Genomic DNA, 18,103 nt, shown 5'->3' with positions numbered 1-18,103 from the left:
GTGATGATGTCACAGGTTCTTAGACAGCCTACGCTCTGGGAAGAAGAAACTGCAAGGACGGGTCTAGCAACCAGGCAGTATCGAGGACCAGGTGAGTATGTTTTCTTTATTTTTTCCCCTAGACCAGAACAAGCCCTTAACCCGTGCAGTAAGGGATAGCCCCATGGTAGGGGTTAATTTGAAAAAATGTTGCGGTTCCTCTTTAAGTGACTTTGCCTAGTCTGAGATGATGTCCTCAGTCTGCTGCAGGCAGGAAGAACCTTTCAATAAGTCTCCCCTCACTAGTAATCAGACTGCAGCATTGGTAAACACAACCAAGAACTGCAAAGGCTTCAGGAATTACATGACTATGTCATTGCTGAGTCAGCATCTTGATCCAGGAGGTACAGTAGGTGCTGACTCTGGATGGTGCCGTCCTTTTGAAGAGAAGAGGGGATGAAGGTATTATAAGGGAAAGTACAGTAATTACTGTGAATATACCTGGCACAGCATCATTTGGGGCAGCACGGCTAAGCTGCTGGTACTCTTTCTTTGGGCCCAGTGAATGTCCATAGTGGCCAGCTGCAGCCTCAATAAACCAGGGGGATATCATAATGGTCAAACCTGTGTACCTGCCTGTCACTGCCCAAGGAAGGATGTTAGGCAGTCTGGGTCTGATGGATGGGTGGCACAAATCTGCTACCTTGCCCAGAGCCCCATTCTGCCTCTCTGCTCTGTAGGATATATACTTGTGCTGTATGTAGACACAATAAATTGGGATCTCCTTCTGGAGCAGGAATTGGTTTTACATACTACATGTGTATTATGTGTGCAAAGACCAATGTGGAAAATAAGCACAGTTTTTATAAGGAGCCAGGACTTTACATGGTGCTGTTTTAATTTCTGAAGGTGTTTACAGCTCTTATAGAGAGAGACGGCTTTGCTGCATTAACGATTTCAAGACGGTACAAGTGTATACTTGTCACACAGACACACCTAGGCTGATTTTGGGCGCAAGCCAGTTATTTTACCAGTATACTCTTGAAATGTGTCAGAAAACCAGAGTATCTGTAAGAAAGGCATGCAGCCACAAAGAGGATACAATAAGCTGCATGCAGACAAGGGTTCTTGTTTGGAACTGGACCCAGAACACCAGAGCTTAACAACAACAGTGCTATTCGCTTAGCCACCCCTGTTACATCGTACGTCAACATGACAGTCTATAATTCACTACGGCCGTCTGCATCTATGGGCCGTCCCACAATAATATCATTTTTTCAAATAATAGAATTGATTTAGTTGTGCAAGTATATAAAGGTGAACAAGTATACATACACAGACAACAACCCCCAAGAGGTGTACAGAAAATAGGGGTGCTCATCTTCATCCAGAGACAGTGTGGCCTCCCAGATCTGATATGTGCAAGATGAGCAAATATAGGTTACATGGTGTAGTAACAAAGGACATGGGCAGGTTCAGGATATGCTGTGAAGAAAATGGCCAATGTCCCATTATCATGGTGGAAGGTTAGTCAAGATGCCATGTGGGGACATAGTGCCTCTACTCTGCACATGACAAAGGGCTGGGAAGACGTCAGAAAGTGGAAGGAAATGGAAGACGACATATAAGACAAGAGGAGTGATGGAGAAAGGAAATTATAGAAAGAGGAAAGTGGGGGGGAGTTAAGGGTTCCGGTTGGCCAAAGAATTACTAGGAAACTTGTAAGCATTGTGTATACTTTCTAAGCCTCTGCAGGCATAATGGAACAAAATAGTTTTTCATGACTATGTACAAATTTGATTATTTTACTGCCTTGTCTTATACCATAGAAGAGTAGAATTTCTTTTTATGCTTAGCTGGGATTTTACTTGGAAATCATCTCCGTATGATCCCAGTAAAGACCTCTGTTCAGATTTTGTTGTAAGAAGGAAAAAAGACTAGTAAGGTTTGTTGTGTTTTTAACATGGACAAGACCACTTTGTCCAACCACTGACTGTCATGTTTGAAAATTAGCATTTTAGAGCAGTAGATAGTTTTATAAATGGTTTGGCATTTATTCTAATGGCAGGACAATCATGCTCAATCCTGCTCACTTGCTGCAAGCATAAGCCACACATTTGACACCCCTCAAATGAAGACAAGGCCAATGAGTCAGGTCAAATGCAAGCCTTGGACTTGCCTGAAATTGAAACCTTTTTATAATCATTCCCAACTCCCATCACAAGTTTATAGTGTTCCCAAGTTCAATGTAAAGAATGGCAGTCATGAAACCTATACTACCCTTTACAAGTATATGCTAAAATTGGCACACGCACTTGGGTTCACATAGTGCTGCTGAAATGCTTAACAGCCTTATAGACATCCTCCAGCAGTGCCATAGCTGTGCGGATAGATGCAGGGGAGAATGGACAGACTCGTCTCTATTTATGTAAGTGCAATACACTAAGTTTTGGGGGTGCATGTATTCTACTTTAATAAATATGGATGTTTTAGTAAAATGTGCTTTCCCTGTCACCTGTTTTTTTCTATGACCCTGTCAGAAGTGAAGACTTTGTGTTTACAACTACTGCATGCGTGACCGTGTGAGAGCATTGCCCAAGGTGACGCAGAGATTTTCAGCTGCATTTTTATTGTAACCTCTCTTGTTAATCCAATGACATGCTGTCAAATGAGCATGTCAGATGATAGAGAATATCTAAAAGGCAAATATTTTTGTTTGTCTTTGCTTTTGGCCCACTTTCAAGTTTTGATAAAGTTTTTGTCACATTTGGGGCAATTTCACTCTCTCTATTTGTCCTAGTGACAATACGTGATGGGAAATACAATATTTTACAGTTTTCACCAGAACAGGAGCTGAGGGCAAATCTTCCTATAGGGGAAACATGTTGGTGAAAACTGTCCAAAAAGGAATTTTCCTTCACTTTGGGTTAATTTTCCACTTACGTGCTGCAGGAATAGGAAGTGAAAGGAAATCTTGCAGCAGAACACAGACACAACAAGGGTTTTACAATTCCATGCTCTATTCAAATTTTTTTTTTTTTTAAGGTTTTAAATACACTCTTACTTTTTACGTCCTCCTATAAAGAAATCGCTACATACAGTGTCAAGGCAGAGCATTTCTTCAGCTCTTGATAAACAGTGGTAATTGTGTGGTCCTGTCATGAGAGCATGTAAAGAAGTCATTCTTGGCCCAATGGCTTTGGACTTGTTTGACACTGTTGTGAGATGCTTCTGAGATCATTCAGAAATAGTTGATAGGTGCATCTGACCTGCACTTGACGTCCTTCAGACCTGCATGTGACCTGCTTCAAGTAGTTTTGCATTCCTAAAAACTTGTATGGTAAAGCAATACCTTAGTGAAGCAAAGATTGACACAGGCCCTTATTTAGCTGTTTCCAAGAGCTAATGATTGTAAAGAACTTTCAGAGATTTTTATTCAGATGTAGCTCTGAAAGCTCATGTCTCACTTCAGCTATAAGGTTGCATGAGAATGATTTTTCAAAATTCACACTAAAGTATACCTTGCATCATGATACTGTGGTGGTCAGTGTGAAAATAGTGATCATAGTAGTGAGAAAGCATTGGTTCTGTCCCACAAAAGATGGGTTTTGAAAGAAGGTCTCATTGGACAGGCCAGTAACCTCTCTAAACCTCAGTTATCGGAAGCTGCAGTGACCCTATTTCAGGGTGGCCGCAGATTGACAGATGCCTCCCCGAAAACAGTAAGCAGAGAAGCGTCTGCCTTCCCTTTCTTGTGTATTGTGGTATGAAGCTACACATGTGGCAGTTCCACCTGCCTTCCCTGTTTTCAATGAGAAGAGATAAGGATTGCTCAGCTCACACTGAGACTCTAAACAACAGTTGTAGTCAACTCACACAAGTATATAGGGGGCTTCATCTACTTGATGCCACCTAAAATCCACATATAACATTCAGAAACTGCAGACATATTACAGAACATGGTCACAGAGTGTGGCCAAGCTAAAGTTGTGGTTATAGTGGCATGCTGTATGCCACTATAACTCAATGCTCCTGCTTCTGACGTTTGGGATCTGAGGGCTACACAATTACCAAAGGTCAGGTATCAGGGTTGCAAAATCTCTGTAAGCATTGACAGCCAGAAGAGTTAATTATCATCCTCTGGGGTAACACAATTCAGTGCATTGGACCATTTATGGCCACCGTTTTTTATTGTATTGGATACAGCTCCCAATCCTCCTTCATTTCGGAACCAAATCCCTCTGTCCCTCTCTCCTCCTATTTTGTCCCTTTTTTTTGGTTTATTGTATAGACATCTAAAGAAAAAGTATTTACTGTTAATTATTTACAGTGTTATTCACAAAAGGGTGAAGAGTTTGGAGAAGGCAGGAGAAGTGAACAATCTAGGACAACATAGCTGATTTGGAAAAAATCTCCAATTCAGCTCACTTTCCAGTTCAGCTATGTTGTCCTACATTGTTCACTTCTCCGGCCTTCTCCAAACTCTTCACCCTTCTGTGACTTACCCTGTTAGTGTTATACTACACCTAACCTTCCTCCCAGCCTCTAAATATTTTGAAAAGTCTGTATAAAGGAAATGTAATACAAAAAAATTGTCAGTTTAGCAAATACATTTTTGTGTATTAATACTTTGTCAATCGCATACCAGGGAGGTGGCAGGAGTTTGTCCTTTGTCTATCTATTTTGAGTTATAATGTTCCCCTCTTTTCCATCTCAGAAAGTTAGATACATATAAGTTGCTGTGATTATGATAGACTGGAATAATATGCTTATTTCTTTCTCTAAGCAACAAAAGAAAGAAGAGTAAAGGTATATTCTATAACCAGAGCATAGCACATCCATTGCTGCTCTGTGATTTTTGTGCCTTGCGGTTTTTCTTTAATCTATGCCAAGGAGAACCACACTGGAACCAGTTATTTTGTGATTCCCGGAGTTGCAGCCTGCGGCTAATGTCATACTAACAATGTTGGTGGTTAAACGAGTAGAGGAAAAGACAATGATTTGCCATCTGGAGATGAACTTGGTGTTGCAGCAAGTAAAATGATCCCAAATGAACAAAACTGACAAGACATTTCTCTTTATTGCACCCAAGTTCTTGGACAAACAAAATATGTTATGGAGTACACATGAACACTAAAGCTTTGGATTGGACAGCTCTATACTGAAGAGCCTTTAGCAAAGTATTGACATATATTGATATTATAATGCATGTGGATGGCGGTGTTTGTAATGCGGCAGTCATCAGTTATTTGTATGCTTACCTCAGTAGACCTCATACTGCGTCGTCAATTTGCTGCAGGTTGGGTGTTGGATATGCTCCCAGCCTAACTTTTCTCAGTGCTAGAATTCCATTCCTTTCACATGTCCATGGCAATTTAACTGAAATCAAGGTCATCTCTGAATTCTGGATATTGGTATGGGGCTAATATTTTCTTTCAAAATCACCTCTTATGTCAAATGTCAATGTGTAGCACAAAGAACTCAAGACATGTTAACCTTTTGCAACCAATCAAATTCTCCATGTTAAAACCAAACCAGAGCAATTTGAATTCTGTTTGGTTGTAGTAGACACTTCCCTTTATTTTTTTTACTGAATAAGACTGTGTGTTACCGATATCTGACAGCACTACCTGTAGGACTCGTCTAGTAGTGATGATCATAGTAACTATGAGATATGACTCTAATAATTATCACAATGAGTATTCATACCACTGTGTGGCAGAGAATAAAGCTTCTTACAAAGTTACTATAGATTTTATAGTGTTTTATAGTGTTTATAAACACAACATTTTTTTCTTGAGTTTTGGCTAGAGTCATGAAGGGTTAGAACCTCTCTCAGACTTATATTGTTGTCTATAGTCCAGAGTCAGCATCTTTGTTTGTCCTGGTAACCAGTTCCAATAGAAGGTGAGTAGAAATCTTCCAATGGGAACATTTATTCTGGGAACAGCTGTCTAAAGTTGGCTAAACACGGTTAGAATTTCGTTAGATAAAAATAGTTTTTGGAACATTCGTGTGATTTTATAATAGTTAATGGGGTCTAATTGACAATCAGTTTCGACGGCAGTGATGGAAAAAAATCAAAGGAGCAGAATGGAATTTTGTTCTCGATCGAACGTAATCCTAGAAGTGAATTTTTTCTCGTTCGTGAAAACTCCCTTCATTCCAAAATCCAATGATAAAACCAAACAAAATCTCAAATGACATTCCTCAAGTCTCTGATGACATTATTAGTCTGATGAGATTGTTCGGATGAACGCTCATACAAAAATCAATCAGTGTATGGACAGGATTCCCCTCCTATTGGAGAAATATAATTTAACTTTTTGTTGTGTGTCAGTGACACAGGAAGAGAAATCTCCCTAAAGGGATAGCAAAAATAAAAATAAATAAATAAAGGGGTTTTACCCTTCCCTACTCTATACAAAATGGCTTTAGATAGACTGCAACAAATAATAAAGCAAAGTACACTCTTTTGCGTCCTAAAGAAAATCACTCATTACAAAAATGTGCTGCCGTTGATGACCTTTCCTCCTAAACATTCTGGACTCTGCTATGCTGTCCCATCCCAGAGCAAGTACACAGACCAGAACGTCTTTCCTCTGACTTTTCTGTTCTGCGTGCTTGTTTTGGGTCAGTGAATCAAAAAGTACTGAAGGCAATGAGAAAGCATAACAGCTAGACAGGTTGGTTTTCAGAATGAGGTCAGCAGTGATCGCCCTCGTATTTATTTTATGACAGGTTTACTTTAACTTTGCTAGTGAAAGGGTCATTTTAAAGCTGTTATATAATATTAATTTCCATGTGCAGGATGTAGCTTATGTAACTTGAGCCCCAGCTCTTGAAAAAGAAACAAATAAAATTCCCCGGCCTAATTTTACCAGCTCACTTTCCCTGAACGTCACTTGCAGCAAAATATTCCTTGCGGTAAGTTCCACATGATCTGAATCTGTTTCAGCAGCATGTGATATTTTGCTACAGTCATATTGTGCTAAAATTAAAAAACTTCAACCACTGTCAGTTTGGATGTACATCCAGACCCGCGGTCACAAGTCGATGAAGGAGCATAGCAATTGAATGTAATAGTTCCTTCTAGAATGTTTAAAGGAGATCTAAACCCAAAATGGGATATCGTTTTTCTAAAGTTATATGTGTCATATACAATTGTCATTTGTTTTATTACTGTTTCGGGGACAGCTCAAAATTTTGGACTGTGCATCACTTTCAGTCTGGGTGAAAGAAATTACCAGAACAAATAGAGAGGGACAAGAATGGCAAGAAAAAAACAGACAGCGTGACTAATCCTTCCCTAAAATATGCAAAAAAAAGGTTGATATAAATTATATGCTAAATTTTGTATTTCTTCTTCCCCATAGATGCAAAGAGATATTGCATATTCAGTTCGAGAGGGCCCAGCAGTTCACCGGCCTGGGTCAGCAACATATCCCTCTCATGGAGGCCCAATATCTCCACCTCCTACTCCCGTGCCGCATTCCATGCCACCATCTCCGTCAAGAATTCCTTATGGAGGACGGCCACTGGTGGGGCCGAGCAACACCACGATACAAAGGGAAAGGATATCCAGCTTACCAGTCTCCCGCTCCATATCACCCAGCCCTAGTGCCATCTTGGAAAGGAGGGATGTGAAACCAGATGAGGATCTGGGAAACAAAAATGTCCAGTTAATGCGCAACGATGGCATGTATGTGGATCCTTACTTGTACCATGAAGGTCGCATGAGTGTTGCATCGTCCCATGGTGGGCACCCAATGGACATGCCCGACCACCTTCTAGCTTTCCACAGGGGAGCAATGAGATCTTCTAGCACTTACTCAAACTCTTCTATGCAAATGGAGATGATGGAACAATCGGTTTATAGACAAAAGTCTCGGAAACACTCGGAAAGTCATTTGCCTCAACTTGGCTCGAAAACTCCTCCTGCCTCTCCTCACAGGGTGACAGATATAAGGATGATGGAAATGCATGGTCACAATGCACATGTGCCACCCCATGGTATGCAAAGCGATAGGTCTTCTCCAATCCGACAGTCATTCAAAAAAGATCAAGGGCCTGGAGTTTTTGTGGAGGCCAAGGTCCGGAACACGGGTGGAATACTAGGCATGGCCGATATTGTCCCGTCTCCTACTGAAAAACAAGTATTCAGTGGATATGGAGTTCCTTTAGCAGCACAAAAAGATATTTATAATCGGTAAGTAGACTATTTAATGGTTTTATATTCTATTTGCCTCCTTTGTGGTCAATTGACACTCTCTCTTGATTATTATGTCCAGTTGAGTTCCTGTTATGACATGAATTTTATAGAGTGGCTCGTTTCTAAAAGTGGACCAGCTTAACCGCTGGATTTGTTAACTCTGAGCCTGGATTTTTGCTATGGGCAGTTAAATACTGTTGGACTACAGCACCTAAGCATTTGGGCTAGGGGCTCCAAAACACAAGAGCCATACTCAAGATAACCAAATTCATATTAACAGTTGCACTATTAGGATATAGTACAAACTTTTTTTTATTAAGAAATACATTTTCTACCTATCTAAATAGCCCTGACCCTAGACCTATTTGATGGTGTAGGTTAGGGATTTATGTTTTTTCCCCCCTATTTTAGTAAAATATTATTCTATTTTATTATGTCATTGTGGCTGTTTATGGAGGTTTTGTTCTTTTGGGTATGGCTATGGGCAGTATGGACTCTTTCATAAATGGAGCCAAATATATTGTAAAATCTGTCTGTATGCACACCTTCCAACTTTTTATGCCTTTTTAAGTTTGGGGATTACTAGAAATAAGTGTGGCTGGAGGGAGTGCATAGACATTTCCGGGTGTGGTTTGGGTATTTGGAATTATTTCTGATTTCACATTGTACTGCATTGGGAGGTGTGTATGCAATTACAAAAAAAAAAGTTTCGATTTTACTAAAAGTGGACCAGCTTAACCGCTGGATTCTTTAACTCTGAGCCTGGATTTTTGCTGTGGGCAGTTTAATAGTGTTAGGACTACAGCACCTAAGCATTCGAGCTAGGGGCTCCAAAACACAAGAGCCATACTCAAGATAACCAAATCTTGCTATACACTTACTATGATGCATAAAAAAGTCAGCCATTTTATGATTTGAAGTGAAAATGCAGCCTATGAATACAGACTTTGGCATTATGAGCCATGATGTCCTAGTTTGAATTAAAATGCTGCATTCACTTGCTTGCTCAATAACAAAATGGTCAAACAAACATTATTTGTTTAGATGCCTACCGGTTTTTTTTCTGTAAGGAAATGCATGTATTTTATTTTTTTCTAATGGATAACTAACTTAACTGCATGTGTGTTTCATGTGGGGCTATTCATGGCTGTGCTGTCAATGGGGACAAAAAGCAATGATGGTCGAAAAACAATATTGCTGTGGTTTTGCAGAATGCCAATGTTGGTTTGCTTCGGCTTCCAATCCTGACTTTCTCTTCAAATGTAATATGACTTTCCTGCACCTTTTAATATATACTTATTGATACAAAGCTGTATATAATATCACTAAATATGGCACATTAACACTTTTTTTTAGTTTTAATGTAAGAGGAGCTAATATGTAATCCAAGGTCTGAAAATGTTTTATCTGCAAGCCCTTCTTGTAAGTCATGCAATTATTTCAGCTTACATAGTGAAGAATAGGGGTTGCTCCTATTGCATAGTGAGACTAGATCATTTGTTAAATCTTGGTTAAGAACTACTGAGCTCTGACATGTAGAGAAAAAGAGGTGACCACACATGAGTTTTAAGTTTTTCAAGTCTGTTGCCTGTGCCTGTCTCTCTAGAAATGTTATAAACCTGCAAACTGAAGGAAAATAATTTTCACCATTAAAGGGAACCTGTACTCTGGAAACTGTGCCCCAAAAAGGGGAGAAGCAGAAGGCAAAGAGATAGTCACTAGTATTGCCTGTAGGCTCCCTGTTGCTAATATTGTCCCTTTTTCTGATTTGTCTTGTTCTGCACTGTGTCCCTGTGTGGAGGCAACTATCCTTGTAGAGGCAGGGCTTTGCTTTCTTATGTCGGAGCTGCCTTCCTGATGACTGGTAGGGTTGCTAGGTGGTAAAACGATGCTTGCTCTCAATGGTATTAATAAAAAATAAATCGTAAGATAGGTATTTTTTTCTTAGAAAAGGTGGCAACCTTTATAGCTGGTGATCTGATGATTGGCAGGGAAATTTTCCAGAAGTAGTTGGAGAGGTGGAGACAGCATAGATCCACTGAGTAAGTGAAGCAGAAGCAGGGAGAGCCTTGCACTAAATGTCCTCAGACACAGCTTCCCCTCCAGCAAATACAACAGTAAGCAGCACAGTAGTGACATCACCAAATCTTGCTTCAAATCTCATGAGACTTATAGTCAGAGGCAACGGTGCTTAAGATGATCTCATAGTACAGATATTCAGATGTGAGGCTCTAGGCACTGGAATTGTACTGCTGTTTTTCAGAAGGAATTCAAAGCAGAAAGTAGTTTTTCAGGACACTGCTTAGGCACAGTTAACACTTATAGATGTTTTCTATAAGATGCATCTTCACTTGAGTTTAGGTCCACTGTACTAAAGATCAGCAGAACCCAAAATGTAGCATGCTTCAGTTTAAAAAAAGTTGTGACCAGGAACCTTACTGCCTAATATGCCACATGCAGCAGCACTTGAAATGCCTCCACACCGTCCCTGAGGTGGAGGTTGCCCACTGCCCTAAGACGCTAGTTCCCTACCACCTATAGAGGGTTATAAGATTCTTAATTGTCTACAAAGAGTGGCGCTGCTCATGGCTTAGTCACTTGCCGTAGAAGAGCAATATAAAATAACAGAAATTATGACAGTGGCTCTGAGGTGCAAACCTCTGTTCTGCAGCTGTTTACTTGTCACCCGGCAAATCTTCAATACACAGATGTTTTCTCTCAGCTGAATGTATATGACTATGGCAATTATTCTTTTCAGCCCAGTGAAAGTGTTCTGTGGCTCCCCTGTAATGGCATTGTGCCTGGAGTATGTGGAGAGGGAGCTTGATGCATTTAGGATTTGTATGTACAATTTTGCTAAGCTATGGAAGTGTAAATAAATAAAGCATATATTATGTGCTAAGGCAGCAGTGCTCTCATCATTTGGCTGATTGTTGGGTCAGGAGATCTTAAGCTGGCCAAACACCTGTAGATCAATCCACCTGAGACTTCTTCTTGCCAGTAGGACGTCTGATCAGGGCGATTTCCAAATCTGACAAACATAGGTGGACCAGGTGGGATTGAGATGCATATATCATGTGGGGAATGCTAGAAATATCTAGGCAGGAGCTGCGTAAATGTGGCTTCTAAATTGTTGCATCTACTTTAAAGTAGATCTAAACCCTAACTGAATGACATTTAGTTTACCAGAGCACACTTGTGTCCTAAAAAGTGGCCATTTTCCTTAAATAAAATATTTATTGTCAGTTGTTTTTCATCCCATTTCCCATCTCAGTGCTGCTCAGCTCCTCCAGCCTCTTTCAGCCACTTCCTGTCTACATTCACTTTCTCCAGTGTCAACCGCACATGATTGCCCTGGACCGTTTTCCTGACACCCCCTCCCATGTTCGTTCCTCCACTCAGCGCTGGAGGATCGGAGAGGGAGGGACTCCCTGTGGGGAGCGGGAACTGACAGTCACTGCTCACTGCAGGGAGACGATCGAGAAGTGAGCATGTTTCTGCTCACATCCCGATCGATAGAGCCGACCTGTGACAGCTTCTTTGTCAAAGGTTGGCTCTAACTATGAGGATGGGTGGAAATCACTCGCCTCATAGTTCTCCTTTAAGTATTCTTTTGGTGACATTTTTGGGCTACCTGTTGAGGCCACTATAAAGGAACCCCACTCAGAAATTATAACTATATGTATATAATTATTGAGAGATATTGTTGTGGGGATTTCCAAGACCTATAAGAAGGCAAGGGCTGGCCCACTGTGCTTTAACCTAAAATATCACTTTTTATTCTGGACTGACCACCCAAAACTGATATCTCAGTTTGCTGTCCTCCATCGCTGACAAGTCTGTGATCTCTGTAGTCATTCCGCCCACACAACTGCCATCTTCTTCCGTATATGATGTCTTCCTTTTTGACCTATTGGCCAGTCAGTGATGATGTAACTCTATTACATTAGAGGTTACTCCATTATATTATACCAGCACCAGGTTGCATTCATGGCATCGTACTGATTGCAGTTCCCCTTTAACCGACAATTTAAAAATTATTTAGAGTAAAAAAACAAATGTTCCCGTGTGTATATAGTGGGAATAATTGCATACAGATTAGGTACCTTTATCATGGCTTGTATACAAACTGCCCCATTCTAAGACACTTCTATCTTATTACAGCTGAGCCTGAGCCAATATAAACACCCTTAATTAAAGTTTTGGTTTATTAATAATTTATATTAGAGCATCAATTTTCCCAATTCACTTTCCTTCCTTCCCCAACCTGTTAGTTTACAAATAATCTGCCTATAAAATATCTTATCATCAGTGTTTAATTTATACTTCTACTACCAGAAATAGCTGCTTAGCTATTTTCGTTGGTTGTTTTGGAAATAATATGTAGAGGCTGGTGTATATCTAATCAGTATGCAATATGATGGCTGATAACATTCATGAGGAATAAACAGTACACAGTATTTAATGAGAAGCTAGATAGAACATTTTCTGCTCACATCAAATCACGGCTCGATTAATAAAGCAAAGGAGCAGTAACTTCTAGCAAACCAATACAAATTAGTCTTTTACTAATCAGATACTGGTAATCTAAAATCTGATTGGTTTGTTCAAATTACTGCTTCATTATAGAGTATTTCTTAATGTCTCTTCAATTCCTGTTCTTGCAACTGATAATATTTTCAGAAGGAGAAGTCTGCAATGGCAAGTTTCCATTAGATAATGTTTCTTCTTTTAGATCTTTTTTATCTTCTATGTTTTGCTGTTACCTAATTCATTTTTGAAGGGTTTGACCAGGCAGAGAAACTGGGGTACAAGCAAGGGCTGAAACATTAGGGATCTCCCCAATCATTTCATGACATGGAATATTGTTCCCACCTCCATCAGAAAGATACAAAATGACCACAAGTGCAGTTCAGGCCATTCTGACTTTGGATAGCTTTGGAGCCTGCTGCTACCTTCTGCCCTGCACATTTATGTCCATCGCTTTGATGGGCTGCTTCACTGGCCAATATGAATGTGCAGGAGGTAGGAAGGGGCAGGCAAGCTTTGGTTCTACTCAAAAGAGTCAGGGCATTGCCTGTTAGCATAACCTGACATTTGACGGTATCAGCAGACTTTTGGGGGCTGTGTAGGCACTGCTAGGTCCATGCGCTGTATATCTGCAGCAGTTTATTTTTCACTGACAGATTCTCTTCAAGCAGAAATAAACTAGGACTCATTTTATTGTAATCCTTCAATAAGTCAGTCATTTTGAACAGTGAAGCCAGGAGCCGATAGCATTTCTAGATGTCTGAGCTGTTTTTCACATTTGGTTCCATGCCATGATGTGCAGTGCAGAAGTACTTTATCAGCTTGAAAACAATCCCACATTTTTGCATTAGCTGAAATCAGAGCTCAGACTTTACACTGTGATTATTTTTTACATTTCCCTTATCAAGAGGGGCAAGAGGCTTTTTGTATTTTTTCTTCCCAAGAGGTTTAAAATAGAAAGCCACTATAAAAGGGTCTTTCCATCCTAAACTGATATTTTACATTGGATTGAGCTTTGGTACATTTAATTCTATCTATTCAGTGGCATAATTGTTGCCATAGCAGCCCAGGTGGGTGGAAGGGAGCCCCATTAGGTTGTTGAGGAAAATTAAACATATGTGAAGATAATATAGTGCTGTATCATTAAGGTTTGGAGTGGTTGCAGCTGTCGACAACTCTAATCCCTTATAAAGTCTAAAGTGCAGAGATAACTTTAGATGCACAAGAAGAGTCTTTGGGATCTCGGCATTGTTACTCACAGCTCAGAGAGAGATCATCAGGGGGGTCCCCATCATATTTTTGCTATGGGGCCATGAGATCTGTAGTTACAGCCCTGTATCTACTTCTATCTGCTGGGGACTCGAGTGTTATGATCTCCCCATCAAAGACCTTTCTAGTCTGTCCACACTATGGAGTTTCACCCCTCCTGCTACAGAAAAAAGAATCCATAGTACTCTTTCTGCTTTCTCAGTCCAAGTTATACTGTCGCCTATCAGAAGATTGGACAACGGCAAACCAAAAAACTGTAGGCCAGCCCAGGATACTTCCAGCATGCCTCAGTTCTTTGTTAGTGTCCTAGAAGGATGGACTAACCTTATTTTACTTGCTCCATGTTTTCTTATTCTTCAATTTTTTTTCTTCTGACTTGTCTACACCGCTGCTAGATCTGGTCTATTCAGTTGCCGCTATCAGGCATGGCTGTCCTGGTTTTTGGAGTGCTGCGACTGTTGGACTATTCAAGGATAGCCTGGAAGTAATCTTTGTGCACAGAGTTTTGCATAGGGCACTTTCCAGAATGTGCTCTGGTAACAAGTCATCTGCAGAGTCCTTTCCAGGTCCAGAGCCACTGACATTGCCCTGTTTCTGAAGACTCACTATGTGAGTAGACCGTTTGGGCCAGGAGTGGCCTCATTGACAATAGTTGCTGGGCGCCTTTAAATTCCCTACTGGATGTGCAAATAATCATTAAAAAGCTGCTATGTTATGTGTGAGGTGCTGCTACATAAAGTATAGCAGCATGCCGACTCCTACACTTAACTTTGCTAGTGACAGATGGAAAGTGTTCTGCGATTGGAGGATGGGACCCAGTGCGATGTGTATAATATCCTTTTCCCCGGCTTTAACCTTTACTCTTTTAGTACACACCGCCCAGGGGCTGGGCTCTCCAGAACAGTTTTCATTGTCTGATTATACCACATCTTCTTTTACCTCTTACCCCTCTTACAATCCTTATCAAATGCAAATATCAATACCTGTGATGTCTATCTAATAATTTATAAACTGAACCACACTTCTTACAGGAACATTCCCAATTTCAGCTCTTGATTTAACCCCTTGTACTGAAGAGTAGAACATTGATAAATCCATGCACTTTCCTTTTGATAAAGGATCTGATGGAATTTCCCACACCTAGGACTTTTATTATGACTATAGATCCCTTGCAGCCTTGTCATAAAATGTGCTGCCACTGAACTCTTTTCATTACCCAAAATCCCCAGATTTATTTTTCTTTTGCCTATATACTTTAGTTGGCATGGACAAGGTAGCTAGTGCACAACCTTTGTTGTTGAACAGTTGATGAAATTGTTTATTTTATACTGTTAGGACCCATCAAAATTAGAAACCTTCACTCCAACTTTCTCATACCTACTTACTGGGCAACTCCCACACTTAAAAGCTTTATTCTCTTCTGGTGGTTGAAATTCAACCTTTACCAACATATCATATAAAAGTGTCCCAATCCTGGCTGCCAAAGCTGGAACTGAGGAAGGTGAGCACGGAAATCCTATTTTTGTCAGCTCAGCATCAACCCAAAACTAAAATAAGCGCTCATGTGGATTGATAATCGGCTCTGTCCTGAGGGTTGAAGAACTTGAAGTTCCAGGAGGTTCTCCTAGGGCCGAATGTGACTTGCAGACTTTTGTAAGCTTTGAGTGGAGTAGTTTGGAGCTTATGCAGGGCTGTCTTTCTTTGCACCTGGTGGATGAACGCTCCAGCAGGGAGTGAAGGAATGGTGAATCTGCGCTGCCGGAGATGGGGGGCATGAAAGTGAACCAGTAGCTTTGACCTGCATGGACAAAGAACAAGTTTCCTTTGAAACTTTCAGAAAAGACTAAAGAAACAAGGGACTTGCCCACCTTCACTACCATCTTGCTATGCAGTTTAGCACTAGGCCCAAACCTGCAGGTGCACTTTACAGAAAGGCCATTGTCTCCTCAGCTGTGTTCTTTCATCCAGTGATAATAACATCCCGAACTTTTCCATACCTGATGGAATAAAACATGAGACATTGTAGTTCACTCTCCTTTTATCTCATCTCAGCGCATCTCACATAGTAGAAATCGCTGGAGGAAAAAAAAAACGTTTTTTGTACATCCGCATGAGTTCCAGACTCTTTCCTTTGTGTATGATATATGCTGTGGTTTACCGGACTAAGCCAAGACCATCCTTGAGAAGTCATAATTTACTTAAAATTCACAATTGTTTCCAGACTACCCAACCTAGAAATAGCTGGAGATCTCCGCTCTGCAGCTTAGAAAACACACATTTTATTCTCCATCTGTATTTTATGACATGTTCAAGATGCTTTAACGAGAATGTGATCTCTTTATTATTGAGTTTATAATCAAAATTAAATTAAGAGTAATTTTGGATAAACGCAGTCTGAAAAATACATTACATGGTCAGAATGGAATTAAAAGCATCTGTAAATGACATGGTTTGTTTAAAGGAACTGTTTATTGGTAGTCTTTATTTGGGGCTGTGGAATGGCCTAAAGAGACCCTGTCACTGGAAGTCCAACACAGTGCCATCCTGTAATAGCGGCAGTTAGGTCAATCTTGCTCATGAAATGAGTTGTAGTCTTTCGTTCCTAATAACTGGATGGGAGCTGTGAAGTCCTGGCAGAATGTTTAGACTGGGGTAAGCGCTCTGCTGCCATACAGAAATACAAAGAGCCCAACTTAAGCCTGAAAAAAAGGACTCCAGTCCCCGCAGCAGGGAGGGTGGCGGTAAGTGGCATCTCACTACTACTCTAATGTAGCATGGGGTGTTTGATTTAGCTTTTTACTATTTTTAAGTTTAGGTTCCTTTTTGCTAAATCCAAACTTTGATCTCCTAAGCTCTGTCCTGAACCAAGACCTCTGTCCTGAACCAGGACCTCTGTCCTGACCCATCACCATATTAGTTCAAAGAAATGCGAATTCTTTTAAACCTAACCCTTGGTGAAACAGATATTGGGAAGGTAAAGCCAGGCATCAGCGTTCTGACGCTGCTGTGAGGTTCCTTGCAGACTAGACGGTGGTGATGAGCTCTATCTTGTATCTGTACTGGGGGATTTAAAGCAGAAGTACATTAGTCATTTAAAGAGGAAACCTTTCCAGAGAGATGCATGATGGCTGCCATCACCAACCTGCTTCTACAGAGGCTGGTTGTCTGAGTAGACCTACTAGGTTCAGTACGGTTTGAGTCACCAACCCGGGAAAAGTATGTAACTCTTCCTTGCTAATGAAGGTCATACCAGTCACCTTGGGATGATAATTTTTAGGTAAGGTTTCTTTTTAGCTCTGTCTCCCTATATAAAGTGTAATGTGTTGTGCAGAAGATGAAGAGGAATGAATACAAATAAGGAAAATATGTAGATTACAGGGAAGCAGACTGGCCATGCAGCACTGTGTCCAGGGCTCGAGTATCCACCACAAATTATGTATGTTTTCGCCATGTTTGTTTTGGTTTCTTCTCCAGTTTTCTCCGACACATCCAGAAATGGGGAGAAATTGATGTATAATCAATTTGACCCAAAAATGTGTGTGTGTGTTGGAATCATTACATTGTCCACTCTCCAAAGAAACAGATGTCAGTGGTTGTGTGCATTTTGTGCAGTGCTCCGTAATATGTCAGCGCCATATAAATAAAACAAGGTTTACATTTGCCTGGAGTTCTTTAAAGGGGATCCGTCACAAAGCAAACTACCCGTGTGAAAAGCTCTGATGGAAGTTGCTGTTGTTCTGACTCCAATGGTGAATGATGGCAGACTAGGTCAACCGTTTAGCCTTCCCGGAAAGCGATGTTCTTGCTCCGAAGCTAGTGCGCAACCCTGAAAGTCTGAGGATGGCAGCTTCTACCCAATGCTTCTAGTCGCGGTATTTTGGCTCGTGACCTATTCCCCTTTAACTCGGTTTTGCCATATTCTCACAAGCGCAGAGACTAGTAATTGGCTGTTCCCTTGTTTTGCAGAGACAGAATGCATGCCATGGAGAAACAGATAGCCAGTCTAACTGGCCTGGTACAGACTGCACTTATGAAAGGGCCCAGCCCAAGCAGCAGTAAGGATGCACCTGGGTAAATATATGAAACCTTTTGATGTCGTGCACTACTGGCTAA

At 40.7% G+C, this 18,103-nt stretch overlaps 1 protein-coding gene across 3 annotated transcripts in view; it reads left to right on the top strand.

Moving 5' to 3' along the window:
- KIAA1217 (KIAA1217 ortholog) overlaps positions 1 to 18,103 on the top strand; it is a 263,677-nt gene that overhangs the window by 206,490 nt on the left and 39,084 nt on the right. For all 3 annotated transcript variants that reach the window (XM_018557958.1, XM_018557957.1, XM_018557956.1), the window contains exons 6-7: positions 7,356 to 8,188; positions 17,957 to 18,061. In XM_018557958.1, the coding sequence (XP_018413460.1) occupies positions 7,356 to 8,188; positions 17,957 to 18,061 (938 nt within the window). The remainder of the gene's footprint in view (positions 1 to 7,355; positions 8,189 to 17,956; positions 18,062 to 18,103) is intronic.

The sequence above is a fragment of the Nanorana parkeri genome, unplaced genomic scaffold (genome assembly GCF_000935625.1).
Source record: "Nanorana parkeri isolate BGI_ZX_2015 unplaced genomic scaffold, ASM93562v1 scaffold313, whole genome shotgun sequence".
NCBI classification, from domain to species: Eukaryota; Metazoa; Chordata; class Amphibia; order Anura; family Dicroglossidae; genus Nanorana; species Nanorana parkeri.
Note: the sequence above shows the minus strand (reverse complement) of the source record. Positions and strands in the feature narration are given on the sequence as shown.